This window comes from Neofelis nebulosa, chromosome 18 (assembly GCF_028018385.1).
Source record: "Neofelis nebulosa isolate mNeoNeb1 chromosome 18, mNeoNeb1.pri, whole genome shotgun sequence".
Lineage (NCBI taxonomy): Eukaryota > Metazoa > Chordata > Mammalia > Carnivora > Felidae > Neofelis > Neofelis nebulosa.
In genome coordinates this window covers 25,502,014-25,517,664 of record NC_080799.1, presented here as the reverse complement: position 1 = coordinate 25,517,664, position 15,651 = coordinate 25,502,014, and the positions used below count along the sequence as shown (strand labels likewise).

The following is a 15,651-nucleotide window of genomic DNA, read 5'->3' as shown; positions in this document are numbered from 1 at the left end:
ATGAAACAGAGCTGTCAGCACAGAGCCCGACACGGGGCTTGAACCCACGAACCGCGAGATCATGACCTCAGCTGAGGTTGGAAGCTTAACCAGTTGAGCCACCCAGGTGTCCCATTTTGCATTTTAAAATCGTGGTCTCCTTTGACATTTATTAAATTAGCAGTTTTAATGCAGGTAAGAATATAGAATATATAAGCTCATCTGGTATACTGTCCAACATCTGCTTTTGAGGCCTCACCTAAATGGTTATCATGACATTGGAACTGCATTGGAGTGGGCGGGGGGTGGGGGGGAAGTCAGCACAGGCAGTGGAGGGCTCCATGTTCACTTGTAAACTGAGGTTCGAGATGGGCTGAAAAGCAGTGTCACCCCTCAAAATGAGGAAAAAGGACTGAAGCCTTTGGATTGAGAATAGGGGGCCAGGAGTGATTCATGGGCGTTAGTTTTCAGTCCATCTGGCAGAGGAGACTTGAGAGATCACAAGTGGCCCTGCCAAGGTGACAGGTGTTGGGTAGACGTTGGCACGGTGGTGAGGAGCATTGCTCGGCTCAGATATCCGGAGCTGAGGAAGGCAGAAGGTGACAAGGTGACAGGAAAGAGGTCACTCAGATGCAGGTGCCGAACCATTGAGACCATACAGAGTTCTGAAGGTCCCAGTGGTCACGATTGAGCCTCAGATGAAGTGACTGGCTGACTCATTAAAGATGGAAAACATACACTCTCTTGGTCTTCCTCCTCTGAAAAATTGGATTGGGAGTCAGGAGACCTGGGTTTCAGCTCTTCCTCTGACATGACGTAGGTGTTTATAATCAGGTCCCTCGCCCTGGTACCTTATCTGTGAAATGGTTAAAGTAATCTCTGCCTTCCTCATATGGTTATGAAAAAGTAAACAGCAGTTCTGTGATAGCTAGCCTCGGCCCCATAAAAATTTATTGAGCACCTACTCAATGCCACACACTCTGTCCTCCAAGCCGGAGACCTAGGCTCATCTTCTGGGATTGTGTTCATCCTTAAGCTAGGAAGACATAAAGAACTACAGATGCCAGGGGGCACCTGGGTGGCTCAGTCGGTTGAGTGTCTGACTTCGGCTCAGGTCATGATTTCACAGTTTGTGAGTTCGAGCCCCGCCTCAGGCTCGGTGCTGACAGCTCAGGGCCTGGAGCCTGCTTCAGATTCTGTGTCCTCCTCTCTCTCTCCGTCCCACCGCTGCTTGTGCTCTGTCTCTCTCTTTCAAAAATGAACAAACATTAAAAAAATTAAAAATAAAAAAGAAAGAACTACAGATGCCAGGAAGCCATGATGGATTTACACTAGAAAACTAGAATGCTGTCCAGGAGGGAAAAGACCTGATACAGAATTACAGGGAGAGGAGGAGAGACACTCAGCCAGCGTGGTCGGGTTGTTATGAGCCTACAATGAAAAAAGCTATTGAGGAGATGGGTAAAGAGGGATTTAGAAAATAACTCGCCACGTGCCAGTCAATGGCATTCGCCTTTGCACCTCCGACAAACGGCAGGCAAGATGTGAAATGCTTGCGGCCCCTTTTGGGGGATCCGGGGATGCAGCCTGATGTAGGACACTGTGGAGAGAGTGGCCGCTAGGTGTATGTCAGCTTTATTTGGGTCACAGTAATAACAGCTGCAATGCATCCAACCCTTCCTCCTCGGACTGTGTTAAGCGCATAACGGATGTCATTTCGGCCGACCCCCGCTACGATTGTTATGTGACCGTCCCAGTTTTGCAGCGATGGTAAGGTTAAACAAGAAGGTCGTGGTGTAGAGTCCAGGCTCCTTTATTTCATTGATCTATGCTGGTATATGCAAAAGCCCTGGCTCCTGGTGCCGGCCTGCGTCAGTCGGGCCGTGTTTTGGCAAGGCCTGGGCTCAGAGGCTCTGCTCACTCTGGGCCTCGTTTCTTCCACAGATCAAGTGGCTTGTGCGGACCCAGACACCTGCCTGAAGGTCTGCAGCAATCCCTCTGGCTGCTCAGACATCGCGTACCCCAAACTTGTGCTGGAGCTCCTGCCCACAGGTAATGTCCCCTCTCCCCTGAGTGCAGTCCCCTGGAGCATCCAGAAAGGAGGGCCTCGGCTGAGCCCTGACCTGAAGGAGGGACAAGATGGGAGGGCCGTGGGAGGGACCGAGCCACAGAGCCCCCGCATAAAACCCAGGCCCTGGCTCTGCAGGGGTCTCCGCCTGACTCCCCACAAGCAACCCCAGCCCCTCCTCATGGTCCCCTGAGTTCTGCCCCCTCCTAGGGGCACCGCCTGGGATCAGCTGCTGCTACGGGCCCGGGGTCCTGGGGTCATGAGTGGAGGTAACAGCCGGTAGCGGGAGAAACCTGAGGCCCATAGACCTCCCTTTTGCCCCCAGGGCTCCGTGGGCTCATGATGGCCGTGATGGTGGCGGCGCTCATGTCCTCCCTCACCTCCATCTTTAACAGTGCCAGCACCATCTTCACCATGGACCTCTGGAATTGCATCCGGCCCCGGGCGTCCGAGAGGGAGCTCATGATTGTCGGCAGGTAAGGCCGTACTGAGCAGGGCCGGGGGAGGGGAGTGAAAAGTCCCACACACACCCAGGGAGGAGAAAGCTGAGCCCACCCAGAGGCCACGCCCCACCAGCCACTCATCCTGGAGGCTCAGCCTCCTCTGATGGCAAAGGGGAGGTTCCTTAGGACTCTGCGTGCATAGAAGTCACTCATCCAAGAGACGTTCCCTGAGCACCTACTATGTGCCAGGTGGCCGGGCGCACAGCAGTGCAAAGCAAAGATTTAGTTCTTGCTTTCACAAAACTAAAGAGAAGAGAATTACAGAGAAAGGATAATTAAAAAGCAAATTACAGAGTGCCTGAGTGGCTCAGATGGTTAAGTGTCCAACTCTTGATTTTGGCTCAGGTCACGATCTCATGGTTCGTGGGATCGACCCCCACATTGGGTTCTGTGCTGATGGCAGGGAGCCTGCTTGGGATTCTCTCTCTCCCTCTTGTCTCTGCCCCTCCCCTGCTCGTGTGCTCTCTCTCAAAATAAATGAATAAACGTTTTTTTTTTTTTAATGAAAAAAATAAAAGGAAATTACAACCCCAATGAGTGCTATGATCAGGAGCCAGGAGATGTAAACATTCAGAGGAGGAGTCCCCAGCCTGGACTGGGTGGGACCCCAAAGCCTGGTAAAAAGGGGATGGGGTTCTGGGGACTCGGGAAGGCTTTCCTTAAAAAAATTTTTTTTTTAATGTTTATTTATTTTTGAGAGAGAGAGAGGCAGAGAGAGACAGAACGTGAGCGGGGGAGGAGCAGAGAGAGGGAGACACAGAATCCGAAGCAGGTTCCAGGCTCTGTGCTGTCAGCATGGAGCCCGACGCGGGGCTCGGGCTCACAAACTGTGAGATCATGATCTGAGCCGAAGTCAGACACTCTACCCACTGAGCTACCCAGGCACCCCCTCAGGGAAGGCTTTTCTATCAAGGCTTTTTGCAAGGTGCTGAAGTCTAGTGGGGGGAACGGAAGTGACCAAAATGAATGGTATGCAAATTTTATGTAAAATACATGCTAATAAGGCATCTTGGAGCCCGGAGGGCTGTCTCAGTCTTGGGTTAGTGAAAGCATTCTTAGGTCAGACACAGACAGCATAACCCAGAAAAGAAAAAATAATCGTAATACATTAGACTTCATCCAAAGCTAAAAGTTTTTCACTTCAAAGGACACCATCAAGGCAATGAGAGGAGACGCCACAGATGAGGAGAAAATATTTGCAAGCCACGTAGCTGACAAAGGATCTGCGATCTAGGTCAATCTACAAAATGAGACTGTACCCCTAGAAAGCTACACACCCCCTAGAATGGCTGTAATCAAAAAGGCAAGGAGGCTCAGTTGGTCGAGCGTCCGACTTCAGCTCAGGTCGTGATCTGTGGGTGAGGCCCACGTCAGGCTCTCTGCTGTCAGTGCAAAGCCCGCTTCAGATCCTCTGTCTCCCTCTCTGCCCCTTTTCCACTTGCTCACGTCTCAAAAATAAATAAACATTAAAAAAAGGGAGACAGACACGGAGGTAGAGAAATAGCAACTTTCATAGCACTACAGGTAGGAATGTAAAACGGTCCAACTGTTTAAAACGGTTTGGCAGGTTTTTTTTTTAATGTTAGTTTATTTTTGAGGGAGACGGTGTGAGCAGGGGAGGCGCAGAGAGAGAGAGGGGAACGGAGGCTCTGAAGTGGGCTCAGTGCTGACAGCAGAAAACCCGAGGTGGGGCTCGAACTCATGAGCTATGAGATCATGACCTGAGCCGAAGTGGGACGTTCGAACGACTGAGCCACCCCGGCGCCCCAGCAATGGATGCTCTGAATCTTGATTGTGTTACCCGAAGTTCTGGGATTGTACACTTGCGATGGGTGAATCTTATGGTGTGAAAATTCTACCCCAATAGAGCTGTTAACAAGAGACAGCAGTAAGCATCCTGGGAGGCATACTAACCAGGGTCTCTCTCGGCCTGCTGTCAGGGTGTTTGTGTTGTTGTTGGTGCTGATCTCCATCCTCTGGATCCCCGTGGTTCAGGCCAGCCAGGGGGGCCAGCTCTTCATTTACATCCAGTCCGTCAGCTCCTACCTGCAGCCGCCTGTGGCTGTGGTCTTCATCATGGGATGTTTCTGGAAGCGGACCAATGAAAAGGTAGCTCTGGACGAGTCCCCACCACGCGAGAAGCTAGCGCCGCCCCGTGAGGGCGTGGGTGGCGTTTCTGGGGATGCGTTTCTGTGGAGGGAGGAATGGGGAGGGTGCCACCCGGCCTTTGCAAAGCAGCGATGGGGGTTCTGTGTTGATGCATTCCGTCATTAAACGGGGGAGCCGAGTTAACAAGGAGTGAATTATGCATAAATGATTAGTCACGTGTGAAAGATAAACAGCTGAGTAACTTGCAGTCCTTTCAAATCACTGACATGTGCATCGACCGTCCCTAGAGAGCCAAGCTCTTGAGGACGGCTTGTCGAGGTCGAGGTCGAGGTCCGCAGAGGCCCAGGCCGGCCGCCCCTTAACCTTGGACGTCTCTAAGATGGCCTTGCTCTGATTTACAGGGTGCTTTCTCAGGTCTGATCTTGGGCCTTCTCCTAGGCTTGATTCGGCTGGCCTTGGACTTCGTTTACACGCAGCCTCGGTGTGACCAGCCAGATGACCGCCCCGCCGTGGTGAAGCATGTCCACTACCTCTACTTCTCCATGATTCTGTCCGCGGTTACTCTGATCACGGTGTCCGTTGTGAGCTGGTTCACGGAGCCACCCTCCAAGGAAATGGTACATTTGGGTTTGGTACTGTGTAACCACGGAGACCCTGTGCCGTGAGCAGACGCACCCACGATGGCCTTAACAAAGAGGGTTCGACTGTTCAAAAAGCTGAGACATCCAGGGTTAGGCTTGAGGGACAACCTGATTCAGGACTGAGGATCATCAGAATCCATCCTTATTTCTGCCTCTATTTGTAGGCACCACAGGGGCCTGCCAGCTTCTAAGGCTTTTATCTTCTCTTACATTCATTAAGCAATAGCAGAAACATGTTCATCCCAGCATTTCTGGCAAAGCTCCCGATTCCCATCGATGGAGTCGGCTCGACACATGTATCTGCGAACCAATTCAGTCCCTGTAGCTAGAGAAATATATGTGCTGAGTGGCTCACGGGCGGGTCCCCCCAGATTCCCGGGCTGGGGTTAAGCCCTGGGGGCTGGAATGAGGGAGGGGTGGGGGAGGTCCCAACAGAACTTGAGGCTGCTGAAATAACCTGGGGGCATCGTGGGGGGAATGCCCACTGCTTCTGAAGAGTGCAGGGAGTGGAGCTCGTGGTAGGTGCAATGACAGGGCCAGGCCGGGGACATTCTCAGACATGAAGCTGAACGTGGGGTCGAGCAGGGGACCCCAATCTTCTAATCCATCGCTGCTCCTTAGGTAAGCCGCCTGACCTGGTTTACTCGTCATGACCCCATGGTCCAGAAGGAACAGCCACTCCCACCAGCAACTCCCCTGCCTCTTCCCGTCTCTCAGAATGGGACCCCCGAGACCAGCATCACCACCATCCAGTTGGAGATGATTCAAGAAAACATATCCAAACCCCACAGCTGTGAGTGGTCTCTCCTCAGTTACAGTCGAAGCCCAGGAAGAATTCTGTTTCAGGGGGGAATTTTTCTACCAAATCATAAGCCAGAGAAGGGGCAGAATTGAAATTTTAGCACTTCAGTAACTTTCTTTCTTTCCCTTATTTATTTAGTTAGTGTTTTAAAAAAAAATTTTTTTTTTAATGTTTATTTTTGAAGGAGAGAAAGACAGTGTGAGTGGGGGAGGGGCAGAGAGAGAGGGAGACACACACACAGAATCTGAAGCAGGCTCTAGGCTCTGAGCTGTCAGCAGAGCCCAATGCAAAGCTTGAACCCACGAACCGTGAGATCATGACCTGAACTGAAGTTGGACGCTTAGCCGACTGAGCCACCCAGGCGCCCCTAAGTTTATTTATTTTGAGAGAGAGAGAGAGAGAGAGAGAGAGAGAAAATGAATGGGGGGAGGCTCAGAGAGAGAGAGAGAGAGAAGGAATCCCAGGCAGCCTCTGCACCATCAGCATGGAGCCTGATGCAGGGCTCGAACTCACACACCACGAGATTGTGTCCTGAGCTGAAATCAAAAGTCAAACACTTAACCCACTGAGCTCCCCAGGTGCCCCTCAGTAGCTTTCATCAGATACCTCGCTGGGAAGCAATAGCAGCAAACACTTGCTGAGCGCCTGCTAGAACATGGTTCACCTAATCCTCTCGAAATCCCACAAGGCAGGCTGGAATACTACTGGCATTCTCTAAATTACACTCGTTCCAAACTGGCAGCTTGCAGACATAGTGTGGTTTAGCCCACCTGCCATTGTAATGAAATGTGACTTAACATTTAAAAATCGGGAGATTGCATGTAAAATTCCAGATATCTGTCTTCTCTTGGAAAATGGGGAGATTGTAACAACACTGGGCCCACATGTCTGCACGACTGACATCTGGAGCTTGTAAAGTGGGTGCCTTAAGACCTGGGATGTGCCCTTCAATTAGCCAAAGTCCCCACCAGCCCCTATTGCCTCCATGACCCTGAGGCTGTGGGCTGTTGTTCATCATCACGCGTGGCCCTGTATATATATATATATATATATATATATATATATATATATATATACACACACACACACACACACACACACACACACATACATGCACACACATGCATACACACTGTGGCTATGTGTCCACATCAGCCTAACAGGGGAAACTCAAGTATAGATCCAGGAGGCCGTGCATTTCAAGAGACACGAGAGATACACCAAGTATTTGTTACTATGTGCGGAACACATCTGGTTGGTCCCCTTGGTGTCTTCTCCCGGACGCACAGCCCATCCTTATGACCTTCCTTTGGGTTCTTCTAGGTGACACGACCCCAGAGCAGTCCAGAGTGGTACGGGCCATCCTGTGGCTCTGTGGGATGGAGAGCCGGGGCAAGGAGGAGCCCCCCAGCAAAGTGGAACCCGTCATCGTCTCCTTGGAAGAAACCCCCCCCGTGAAAACCCTTCTGGACATCAACCTCATCGTGTGCGTTACCTGTGCCGTCTTTGTCTGGGGCTACTTTGCTTAACGTGGGGTGAACCCAGGGGTCCGAGCTCTCGGTTTATTTTCCGTGCCCTGTTTTTGTAATGAGAGAAGACAAGTAATAAAGCTTTGTTTGTTTACCACGAGGCTTCATGGGAGTTCCTCCAGGGCATTTCCAACATGACACCGAGCTCTTTTCTTCTTCTTCTTCTTCTTTCTCTAGTTTATGTATTCATTTTTGAGAGAGACCAAGCAAGGGAGGGGCAAAGAGAGAGAGAGGGAGAGAGAGAGAATCCCAAGCAGGCTCCACACTGTCAGCATGAGCCAGATGCAGGGCTCGAACCCACGAAGCTGGGGAGATGGTGCCTGAGCTGAAATCCAGGGTGAGGCACCTTCTTCAAAGGCAATGGATTGCTGGGTTGCTGTCGGTTAAGCGCCTCGGTTAAGTGTCTGTTGATTTCGGCTCAGGTCACAATCTCATGGCTTTGTGGGTTCGAGCCCCGCAGTGGGCATTGGGCTCTTGCTGACAGTGTGGAGCCTGCTTGGAATTCTCTCTCTCCAGCTCTCTGCCCCTCCCTTTCTTGCTCTCTCTCAAAAACAAACAAATAAACTTAAAAACATAAAAAAGCAATGGCGGTTTGAATCTGGGGGAAAAAGAAGTGTAAACGGTTCCTTTTCTCAAAGGGCTGTTCACTCTTCTTACCTGTCGTGGAACACCAAGAACGACATTCAGAGGGATAAAGAAGCTAAGACACCCCCAAGGCCTCCCAGCCCAGCAGCTGCCACACCGGCCCGGCCGAGCGCTAGCCCTTAACCTTCTCCCGCTCCCTTCGACGTGTGGGGACTGGGACCTGCGTTCCACCGCTTGCCTTCCACGCTGGCGGGCTTTGGGGGAAGCAGCGGCCGGTCCCCAGCGCTTTCTCACTGCAGGGCTGCTCCTCCCTGAGATCCCCGGGAAGTGGGCCAGGCGACGCCCTGGAATCTTGTGCTTGAAGAAAATCTGGGAACTGCGCGCCCTTTCCAAGCACTGGTGGAGCCTTTTCTCTGCTTCGTCGTCCACGTGCTGCTTCCCCTCAAATAAGCGGCCAGAAGGATGGACAAGTCTGTCCACAGCGAATCTCTGCTGGCCCAGGGGCAAAGCCACCGTGTCCCGGGCTGGGTCGGCCATCCTCACGTCTGTGTTCTGGGCCCTCGTGGGGTCTGATGGGATCTCCGGTCCGGGCTGTTGGCCCCACGCACGGCTTGGAGGGCAGACCGCCAGAGCTAGCCGGGAGCCCACCTCTGGGGCGGCCCGGCGCCATGAGCAAGGATTCCAGTCCCGGGACAGAGGGGGCTGGCAGGGTGGATGGGAACCACGTGCTGGCGTGACAGGGCTGGGGAACAGGAGTCTCACAGGGGACCCCGGTTTCCACACTTGAGAGGAACATGGACAGGAAACTGGGGGCCGAGGAGCCATCGGCTCACTCAGTGTGTCGTTGCCCTCAGTACCTGGGGGCAGCCTTGTCGGAGGCCGGGCCTTGCCACGCTGATCCGTGGATGGAGGCACACCCTAAACTTTGCGGGGAGCCCCTCCCCAGCGTGTTGCTGGCAAGAGCCTGAGACGGCATCTGAGGCGAGTGGGCTCCAGGGGGGCTGAACATCCTTCTCCAGGGGCCAAAGGTGGGGAGGGGAGGCCCGGCAGGCCCTGCTGGGGTCCTGAGCTCCCCCGCGCTGCCCCTCCGCCAGGCCCCAGAGATCTCTGCTGCTGCTGGTCGGGGTCGGAGCTGCGTTTCGAGCAGGCCACGGCCATCTCCCCCGGATCACTGCCACAGCCTCCCCACTGGCCTTCCTGCCTCTCGTCTCGCTCACTGTCCACCCACAGGCAGAGAGAGCGGATCTGATCAAGCCACTGTTCTGCATAGGTCCCTTCGGTGACTTTCCCAGGCTCGCAGGATGAAGTCCACGTTCCCTGATGGGAATAACCCCTGATGGCCAGGCCTCTCCGCGGCTTCGACTCTGACCCTCTCCCCTCACAGGCTAAGTCCACATCACTCTCGGAGTTTCCCACCTCTGGGCCACGCGCAGGGCTGGTGCACGGTGGGTCCCGGAAGTCCAGTTATATCTGTCTGCTCTTCCCTCCACCTAACCTACCCCTCCTTCTTCTTCTGCCTAACTCCTATTCTAGCGTCTGCTTGAACACCACTTCCTCCGGGAAGCCTTCTGGGATCATCCCACTCAGGCCCATTAGGGCATGTGCCTTCAAAGCAGGTATCACACATCATCATCGGTTCCTTAACTGTCTTCCCAACTGGAGTGAAAGTTCCACAAGGGTAAAGTCTGTCACACAGACACCTAGCACAGTGCCTGGCGAATGCACAGGTGGAGGGCCTCCAGGACGCAGATGTCATCCAGCTCCTGGTCTCACGTCCACCGGCCGCAGCCCTGCCCCAGCCTGACTGCCCACCCCTGCCCGGGGACCAGGAAGGAATACCCACTAGCCCTGCACAGATTCAGCCCCCGAGGTCTGAGCTGGTGCAGGGGACCAACTGGCCAGTCCAGTCACCTGTGCAACCTCGACCACAGACAACGAAGGGTCTGCAGGGCCGCCCTTTGCTTTGGCGCTCACCTTCGGGACGGTCGGTCGGCAAACGGGGCCACCTCTGCCTCCCTAAGGATGTGTTCCTCTGTCCGCTGGCCCCCCTTCCCGCCACCTCCACCTAAATCTGGGCCTGAATCAGCTCTTCTCCTGGGGTTCCCTGCCAAGCAGTCTTGCCCCTGCTCTAGTCCATTCCCTGCGGTCACAGCCGCAGGGGTCTAAACTACAAACCACGGGGACTGCCACCCCCCTTCGCCCCCACCATGGCTCCCTCAGCGGCTCCCAACTGCCCTGGACAACTGGACGAGGCCCTTGGTGCTCCAGCTCCTCCTCACCTCTCAGCCCGGCTCCCTGCCTCTGAGGCATCTACTTCACCAGCTGTCCTTCTGTCTGCAGGGCCCGCCTCCACCTGCCCGTGGCTCCTCCCTCTCCACACCCTGGTGTGTGTCCTGGGTTCGTCTGCCAGTTTCCCCGGCAGCCAGGGCCATGCTTGTGTGGCTCAGGTTGGGTCCCCAGGGTCTGGGCCAGCACATGGAAGAGCGAGCCCTCAGTATTTACTTGGAGGACACCCAGCAATTATCTAGAAGACCAGGCTTCAATTCTGAGGGTCCTTGTGTAAACATACAAATGCGGGGTCCCTATCATGAACTGACATGCAAACAATTTTTTGGTCATTCAAATCTAATTTATTGATGTGCATAAAGACTCCATTCAGATACAAGTAGAGAGGGTGAAAACAGAACGCTGATGACTTTTTTGGTTCTCTCAAAAGAATATTTGGTTCGAATGTTGCCCCACATGTGTCATTTGTGATGACGTTCTCATGTGTGTGGTGTAGACCCTAAGGTGACCCTCGACGATCCCCACCTCCTGGTTTTCGTGTCCTTGTATAGTCCTCTCCCCTTGATGGTGGACAGACCCACAACCGTCTACTGACCAGTTGAACACGGCAGAGGTGACGGGATATCAGTCGGTGGTTACATCACATCACGTAAGACCGTCTTGCCAGCAGATGCATCCTGGAGACTGTCTTTGCTGGTCTGATGCACTAGCGGCCACACTGGGGAAGCCAACGAGTCGAGGGGCTGTAGGCAGCCTCTAAGAGCTGAGGGGGACCTCCAGGTGTGGGCCAGCAAGAAGCCAGGGCTCTCAGACCTTGTGGTCCTACAACCACAAGGGAGCTTAGGTGTGGATCCCTCCCCAGTCGAACCTCCAGATGAGACCCTGACCCTGGCCAGCACCTTGACAGCGGCCTGTGAGACCCTATGTGGAGGCCCCGCTGAGCTGTGCCTGGACTCCTGACCCACAGAAGCTGGGAGGTGATACGTGTGTGTCGTTTTAGGTTGCCAAGTCTGTGGGTGTCTGTCGCGTAGCAATGGAGAACTGACACACTGTGTATGGCTTGTCAACGCGTGGGAGACGCAAAGGGGGAGTTGGCAGGGAGTATGGAAAGGAAAGTTCGCCCATGGAGCCACAAGGGGTCTGTACAGCTGTGTCTCTGAGTGAGCAGAGGGGGGCAGCTTCTTTTAGGAAGTGCATCAAGTAGGGGCCATTTGGTTGTCAGTAACAGAAACGAACCCAAGAAAGCTGATGCAAAAAACACAAAAGGAATTTACTGTGTGGCTCTGAGGGCAGGAAGTGCAGAATGGCCTCAGGACCCAGATGGGCTGTGGGTGGCAAGGGGACTACAGAGACACCCCCAGAAATGGCTTCCAGAGAGAGGTGCCCCGACACCACCCCACTTTTTGCCTGGCTCCCCTTAGCTGGCAGCTGAGGTAGCTCAGGCCACTTTCTGCCTTTGGCTTTGCTGTGCCGGATCTTTCCCCGTCCCTAGCTCCGCCACCATGATATCAGTGGGGGCCACTGGTTTAGAAACATCCGCCAGTGAGCTGCTGCTACCCAATGGGATGTAAGACTCTAGACTGTGAGTCACTGATGTCACCTGGGGCCCTGGAGCCAAGAGACGCAGAACAGTCTGTGAGACAGGGTGGAGTCTCTGGAGTTCGGTTGCAGACCACCAGGGCCACGGCGCTGGTGGGGAAATGGTGGGAACAGACGTCAGGTAGAGAAGCCAGAGAAGGATCACCTTCAGACCTTCAACTATGAGCATGTGTGAGACTCACTGGGAGCTACAGTCCCAAGAGAGGGACAAGGGTCCATCCGTGGAGCCCCCAGGGATTTCCTTGGTCCAGCTGCATCTAAACTCCTGGGGATTCACAGAGTAGGACCAAGCAGAGTCAGGCCGCCAGAGGCCTGCGCTGACCCCCCGTGGTCTCCAAATGCTGGATTAAGAACAGGACAGATGGGTCCTGAATGCAACGTGTGTCAGTCAGGAATAGGGCCATGACCCTGGTGTCACTGTGGGCAGGGGAGCAGGAAGAGAAGGCCTGAGCACACAGGGCTAGAACATTCTATGAGAAAGCATTCCGTAGAGAAGGGAAGGAAACCATCTGAAGGGGCAGATGACCGGCACCATCTTCCTAGACACCAGCACCTTCCTGGATGAGCAGGATGGCCACCGTGAGTTTAAATCACAAGACCTCCCTCTCCTGCTCTCTGGCGGTGTTAGTGCCAGGAGAAGGGGACGGTAAGGTGGCGACTCTCCCAGCAGGGGTAATCACGTCTCTGTGGGACCTTGGAGATGCTTCCACCATGATGCGGTTACAGCTCCGAATCCAAGCCAAGCCGCCCACACCCCACTCTGGTCCTCCCCCATTCAGGAAGATGTGCACTGGCCTTGGTCTGGTATTCACCTTTGACACGCATAACCATCATTTTTCTTTAGATTGGAGCTGTTGGGGTTGGGAGATCATTACCAACAAAGGAGAGTGAAAAACAAAACATTCTTAAAATAAAGAGGGTCTGTGTTGTATTTTGGAGCCAGCAATAATAAAAGGCATGTGCCGCTCTGGAGAGAACTGTCCACCGTGGACCTTCCCGGTCCCCAGGCACCAACGCCATCTCCACGGCAAGCACGGTGTCCCAGCTTCCCCCTGAGTGCCAGCTCAGGCTCCGCGGCATCTCCGAGGTGCTGCACAGATGCCAGATTATGGACAGTGGGCTCCCCGGGGAAGGGGCTCGATGCTGATGGGCAACCGACACCGAGCCTCTTGCTTTCTGCAAGGAGCTTGGTCTACAGCAAAGGGGGGATGGGGGAGAGGGAGCCTTAAGTGAATATAAATTTAAGATACAGGGGGACATGGGTTTATAGGTACCTATTTTTTCAAAAATACTTTCTTATTTTCTGTTTGTCCAGTGCTTAGTTTTGATGTGTCAGTGTTTCTTTCTTTTTTTTCAATGTTTATTTTTGAGAGAAAGAGAATGCGACCAAGGGAGGGGCAGAGAGAGGGGGGAACAGAGGATCTGAAGCAGCCTCTGTGCTGACAGCAGCGAGCCCGACGCTCACGAGTCGTGAGTCAGACACTCAGCCGACTGAGCCCCCAGGCGCTTCAATAGGTACCTATTTTCAATGTAGTTAATAATTAGTAAGTGTAGGAAGCACTTTGGGGACACAGGGAATTTTGAGTTGGGAGGAAAAAGGGATTGCCCTTTGCGAGTTACGGCTGTTAAACTTCGCAGCCTCACTTCTGTATCGTGCCACCAGTACTGCGTGTGCTGCTGAAGCAGAACACAGGGCCGGGGTCCTCCGGGCAAGGCACAGGTCGCTGATGTGCCTGGCAACCAATTCCACCAACGGAATGGTTCAAGGCAGCCGACGCTGGCAGCGTGTGTCCCTGCCTAGTCCCCCGAGGAGCCCGCCACGTCTGGGCCACCGGGAGCGGCTGTCATCAGAACAGGCAACCAGCCTGTGGGCCCCGCTCTGCTCCATTTCCCCACCTGCTCCTCCCGAGTGTTTTCAACCCTGGGTGGGCAGTGCCTTCCCGCCACCGGAAAAGAGCGGCTTCGGGACTCCCGCACTGGGTCTGCGGGGCCGACTGTTCTGTGTCTCTGGCTGGACAGGGAAGGGAGTCAGGACCGGTAAGTGCACAGGAAGAGCCCGACCATGGAACACTCACTGGGGGACAGCCAGTCCGGGAGGTCTCTGGGGCACCTGGGGGCTGGCGTCACTGCCGCGACTTTGCTCTCCATTCCTTCAGGCTTCTACGGTCACAGTCAGACCCCCCGACGTCTCATCCGAATTCTATTTGGGTGAGAGACAGCATGCACACACACGCATACACACAGTCCACGGTCTTGCTTCCAAGAATGATAAAGTTTTCATATAAACCACAGAATATATTTAATTCAAATTAAACATGAAACTAGAATATTGTTCGGTCCTTATCAAGTAGCAATTACATTGTTTAAAAAAAAAAAAAAAGAACAGTACGTTTCTTTCTACATTCTGCAATCCGGCAAGGCACAGGTCACATCCAGTTTGCTGAGGTGACGGATCCAGCAGTCACCATCGATGCGCGTGGTTTTCGGGGGCTCGGGGAGGCACAGACCATACTTCATACAAAATGATTCTGCAGCGATTCTGAAGGAGAGGTACCTCCCTCTTAAGGTGTGAGAATCAAAGTCCAAGGAGCAGGAAGTGGGTGATCTGCATAATGAACGCATTTTATTAAATAGTTAAGCGGTGCTTCTTCATTCCGAACGGCCTGCACTAACCGCGCAGTGACAAAGCTTCCTCCCCACGTCTCGGCGAGCATACTCCTTCCATTCTAGCTACTTCGTTTTCTTTTGTCTTTTTCCGTTTTTCCTTCTTTTAGAAATGTTTCTGGGCATGATTTCCTTCCCAGGTAAAGAAAGCCAGCGTCCTCAAGACACAGGTCATTCGGCTTCAAGTGTCAGCCCCCACCTTGTCCTCGGGCTGTGGGAGGCGAGGCCCTGCACGTCAGGCCTTCGTTTCCCTTCACTGGAAGCTCTTCGCTGTTGGGTCTGCAAGGGTAACTGCGCACCTGCCCCTGCTCCACGCACCAGGGTGGAGGGGGCCGGGCTGGGGGAGGCTTTCTTCACAGGGCGGTGCTTTCCGTGTCGTTGTCTATGTCCAACAGAATGCGCCCGGGCACGTCTCTGCTTGCGGAGTCTGAATGCGTGTCAGGAAAGGTGCTGCGAAGCGGTTCTGAAACTCTAGAACTGGTGTCTGGACAAAAACAGGAGACACGGGATCAGCGCGTGGTAATGCCGAAGCCGCCCGGGGGTGCTCCGAGAGGAAGGGGAGCCGGAAAGTCCGAGTCAGCCCATGCACACACGCCTTCTCGTGCTAGAGCCGCCATGAGCCCTTGGGAGCGGGGGTCAAGCCTCCAAGACCCCAGGGCAGCTCTCGGATGCAGCCTTGCAGCGCGTGCTCGCTCTGACTGAGGAGAGGAAACCTCATTCTCACCAAGCCCTCTGACGCACTAACAGAACTCCCCTCACGACATCTGGGCCGTAGGGACAGGTGTGCTTCACTGGAGACAGCCCCCTCCTCCGGGGCTGAGGGGTTATTCCTCTTAGCAATGCTACGCCAGCCTCCCACCAGTGACATTCGGGGCTGGATCGTTCT

At 54.0% G+C, this 15,651-nt stretch overlaps 2 protein-coding genes across 7 annotated transcripts in view; one reads left to right on the top strand and one right to left on the bottom strand.

Moving 5' to 3' along the window:
• The window catches only part of SLC5A11 (solute carrier family 5 member 11), a 40,062-nt gene extending 32,337 nt beyond the window's left edge, over nucleotides 1-7,725 (top strand). The window contains exons 9-14 of one of the 2 annotated variants that reach the window (XM_058710434.1): nucleotides 1,924-2,031; nucleotides 2,443-2,523; nucleotides 4,491-4,659; nucleotides 5,061-5,276; nucleotides 5,922-6,093; nucleotides 7,426-7,725. In XM_058710434.1, coding sequence (XP_058566417.1) covers nucleotides 1,924-2,031; nucleotides 2,443-2,523; nucleotides 4,491-4,659; nucleotides 5,061-5,276; nucleotides 5,922-6,093; nucleotides 7,426-7,631 — 952 coding nt within the window. In that variant the 3' untranslated portion in view covers nucleotides 7,632-7,725. Of the gene's footprint in view, nucleotides 1-1,923; nucleotides 2,032-2,372; nucleotides 2,524-4,490; nucleotides 4,660-5,060; nucleotides 5,277-5,921; nucleotides 6,094-7,425 lie in introns of both variants that reach the window. The other variant, XM_058710433.1, reaches the window with a different exon arrangement.
• A 6,650-nt stretch (nucleotides 7,726-14,375) lies between these two features.
• The window catches only part of ARHGAP17 (Rho GTPase activating protein 17), a 160,699-nt gene continuing 159,423 nt past the window's right edge, over nucleotides 14,376-15,651 (bottom strand). For all 5 annotated transcript variants that reach the window (XM_058710337.1, XM_058710339.1, XM_058710341.1 and 2 more), the window contains one exon: nucleotides 14,376-15,249. In XM_058710337.1, the coding sequence (XP_058566320.1) occupies nucleotides 15,119-15,249 (131 nt within the window). In that variant the 3' untranslated portion in view covers nucleotides 14,376-15,118. The remainder of the gene's footprint in view (nucleotides 15,250-15,651) is intronic.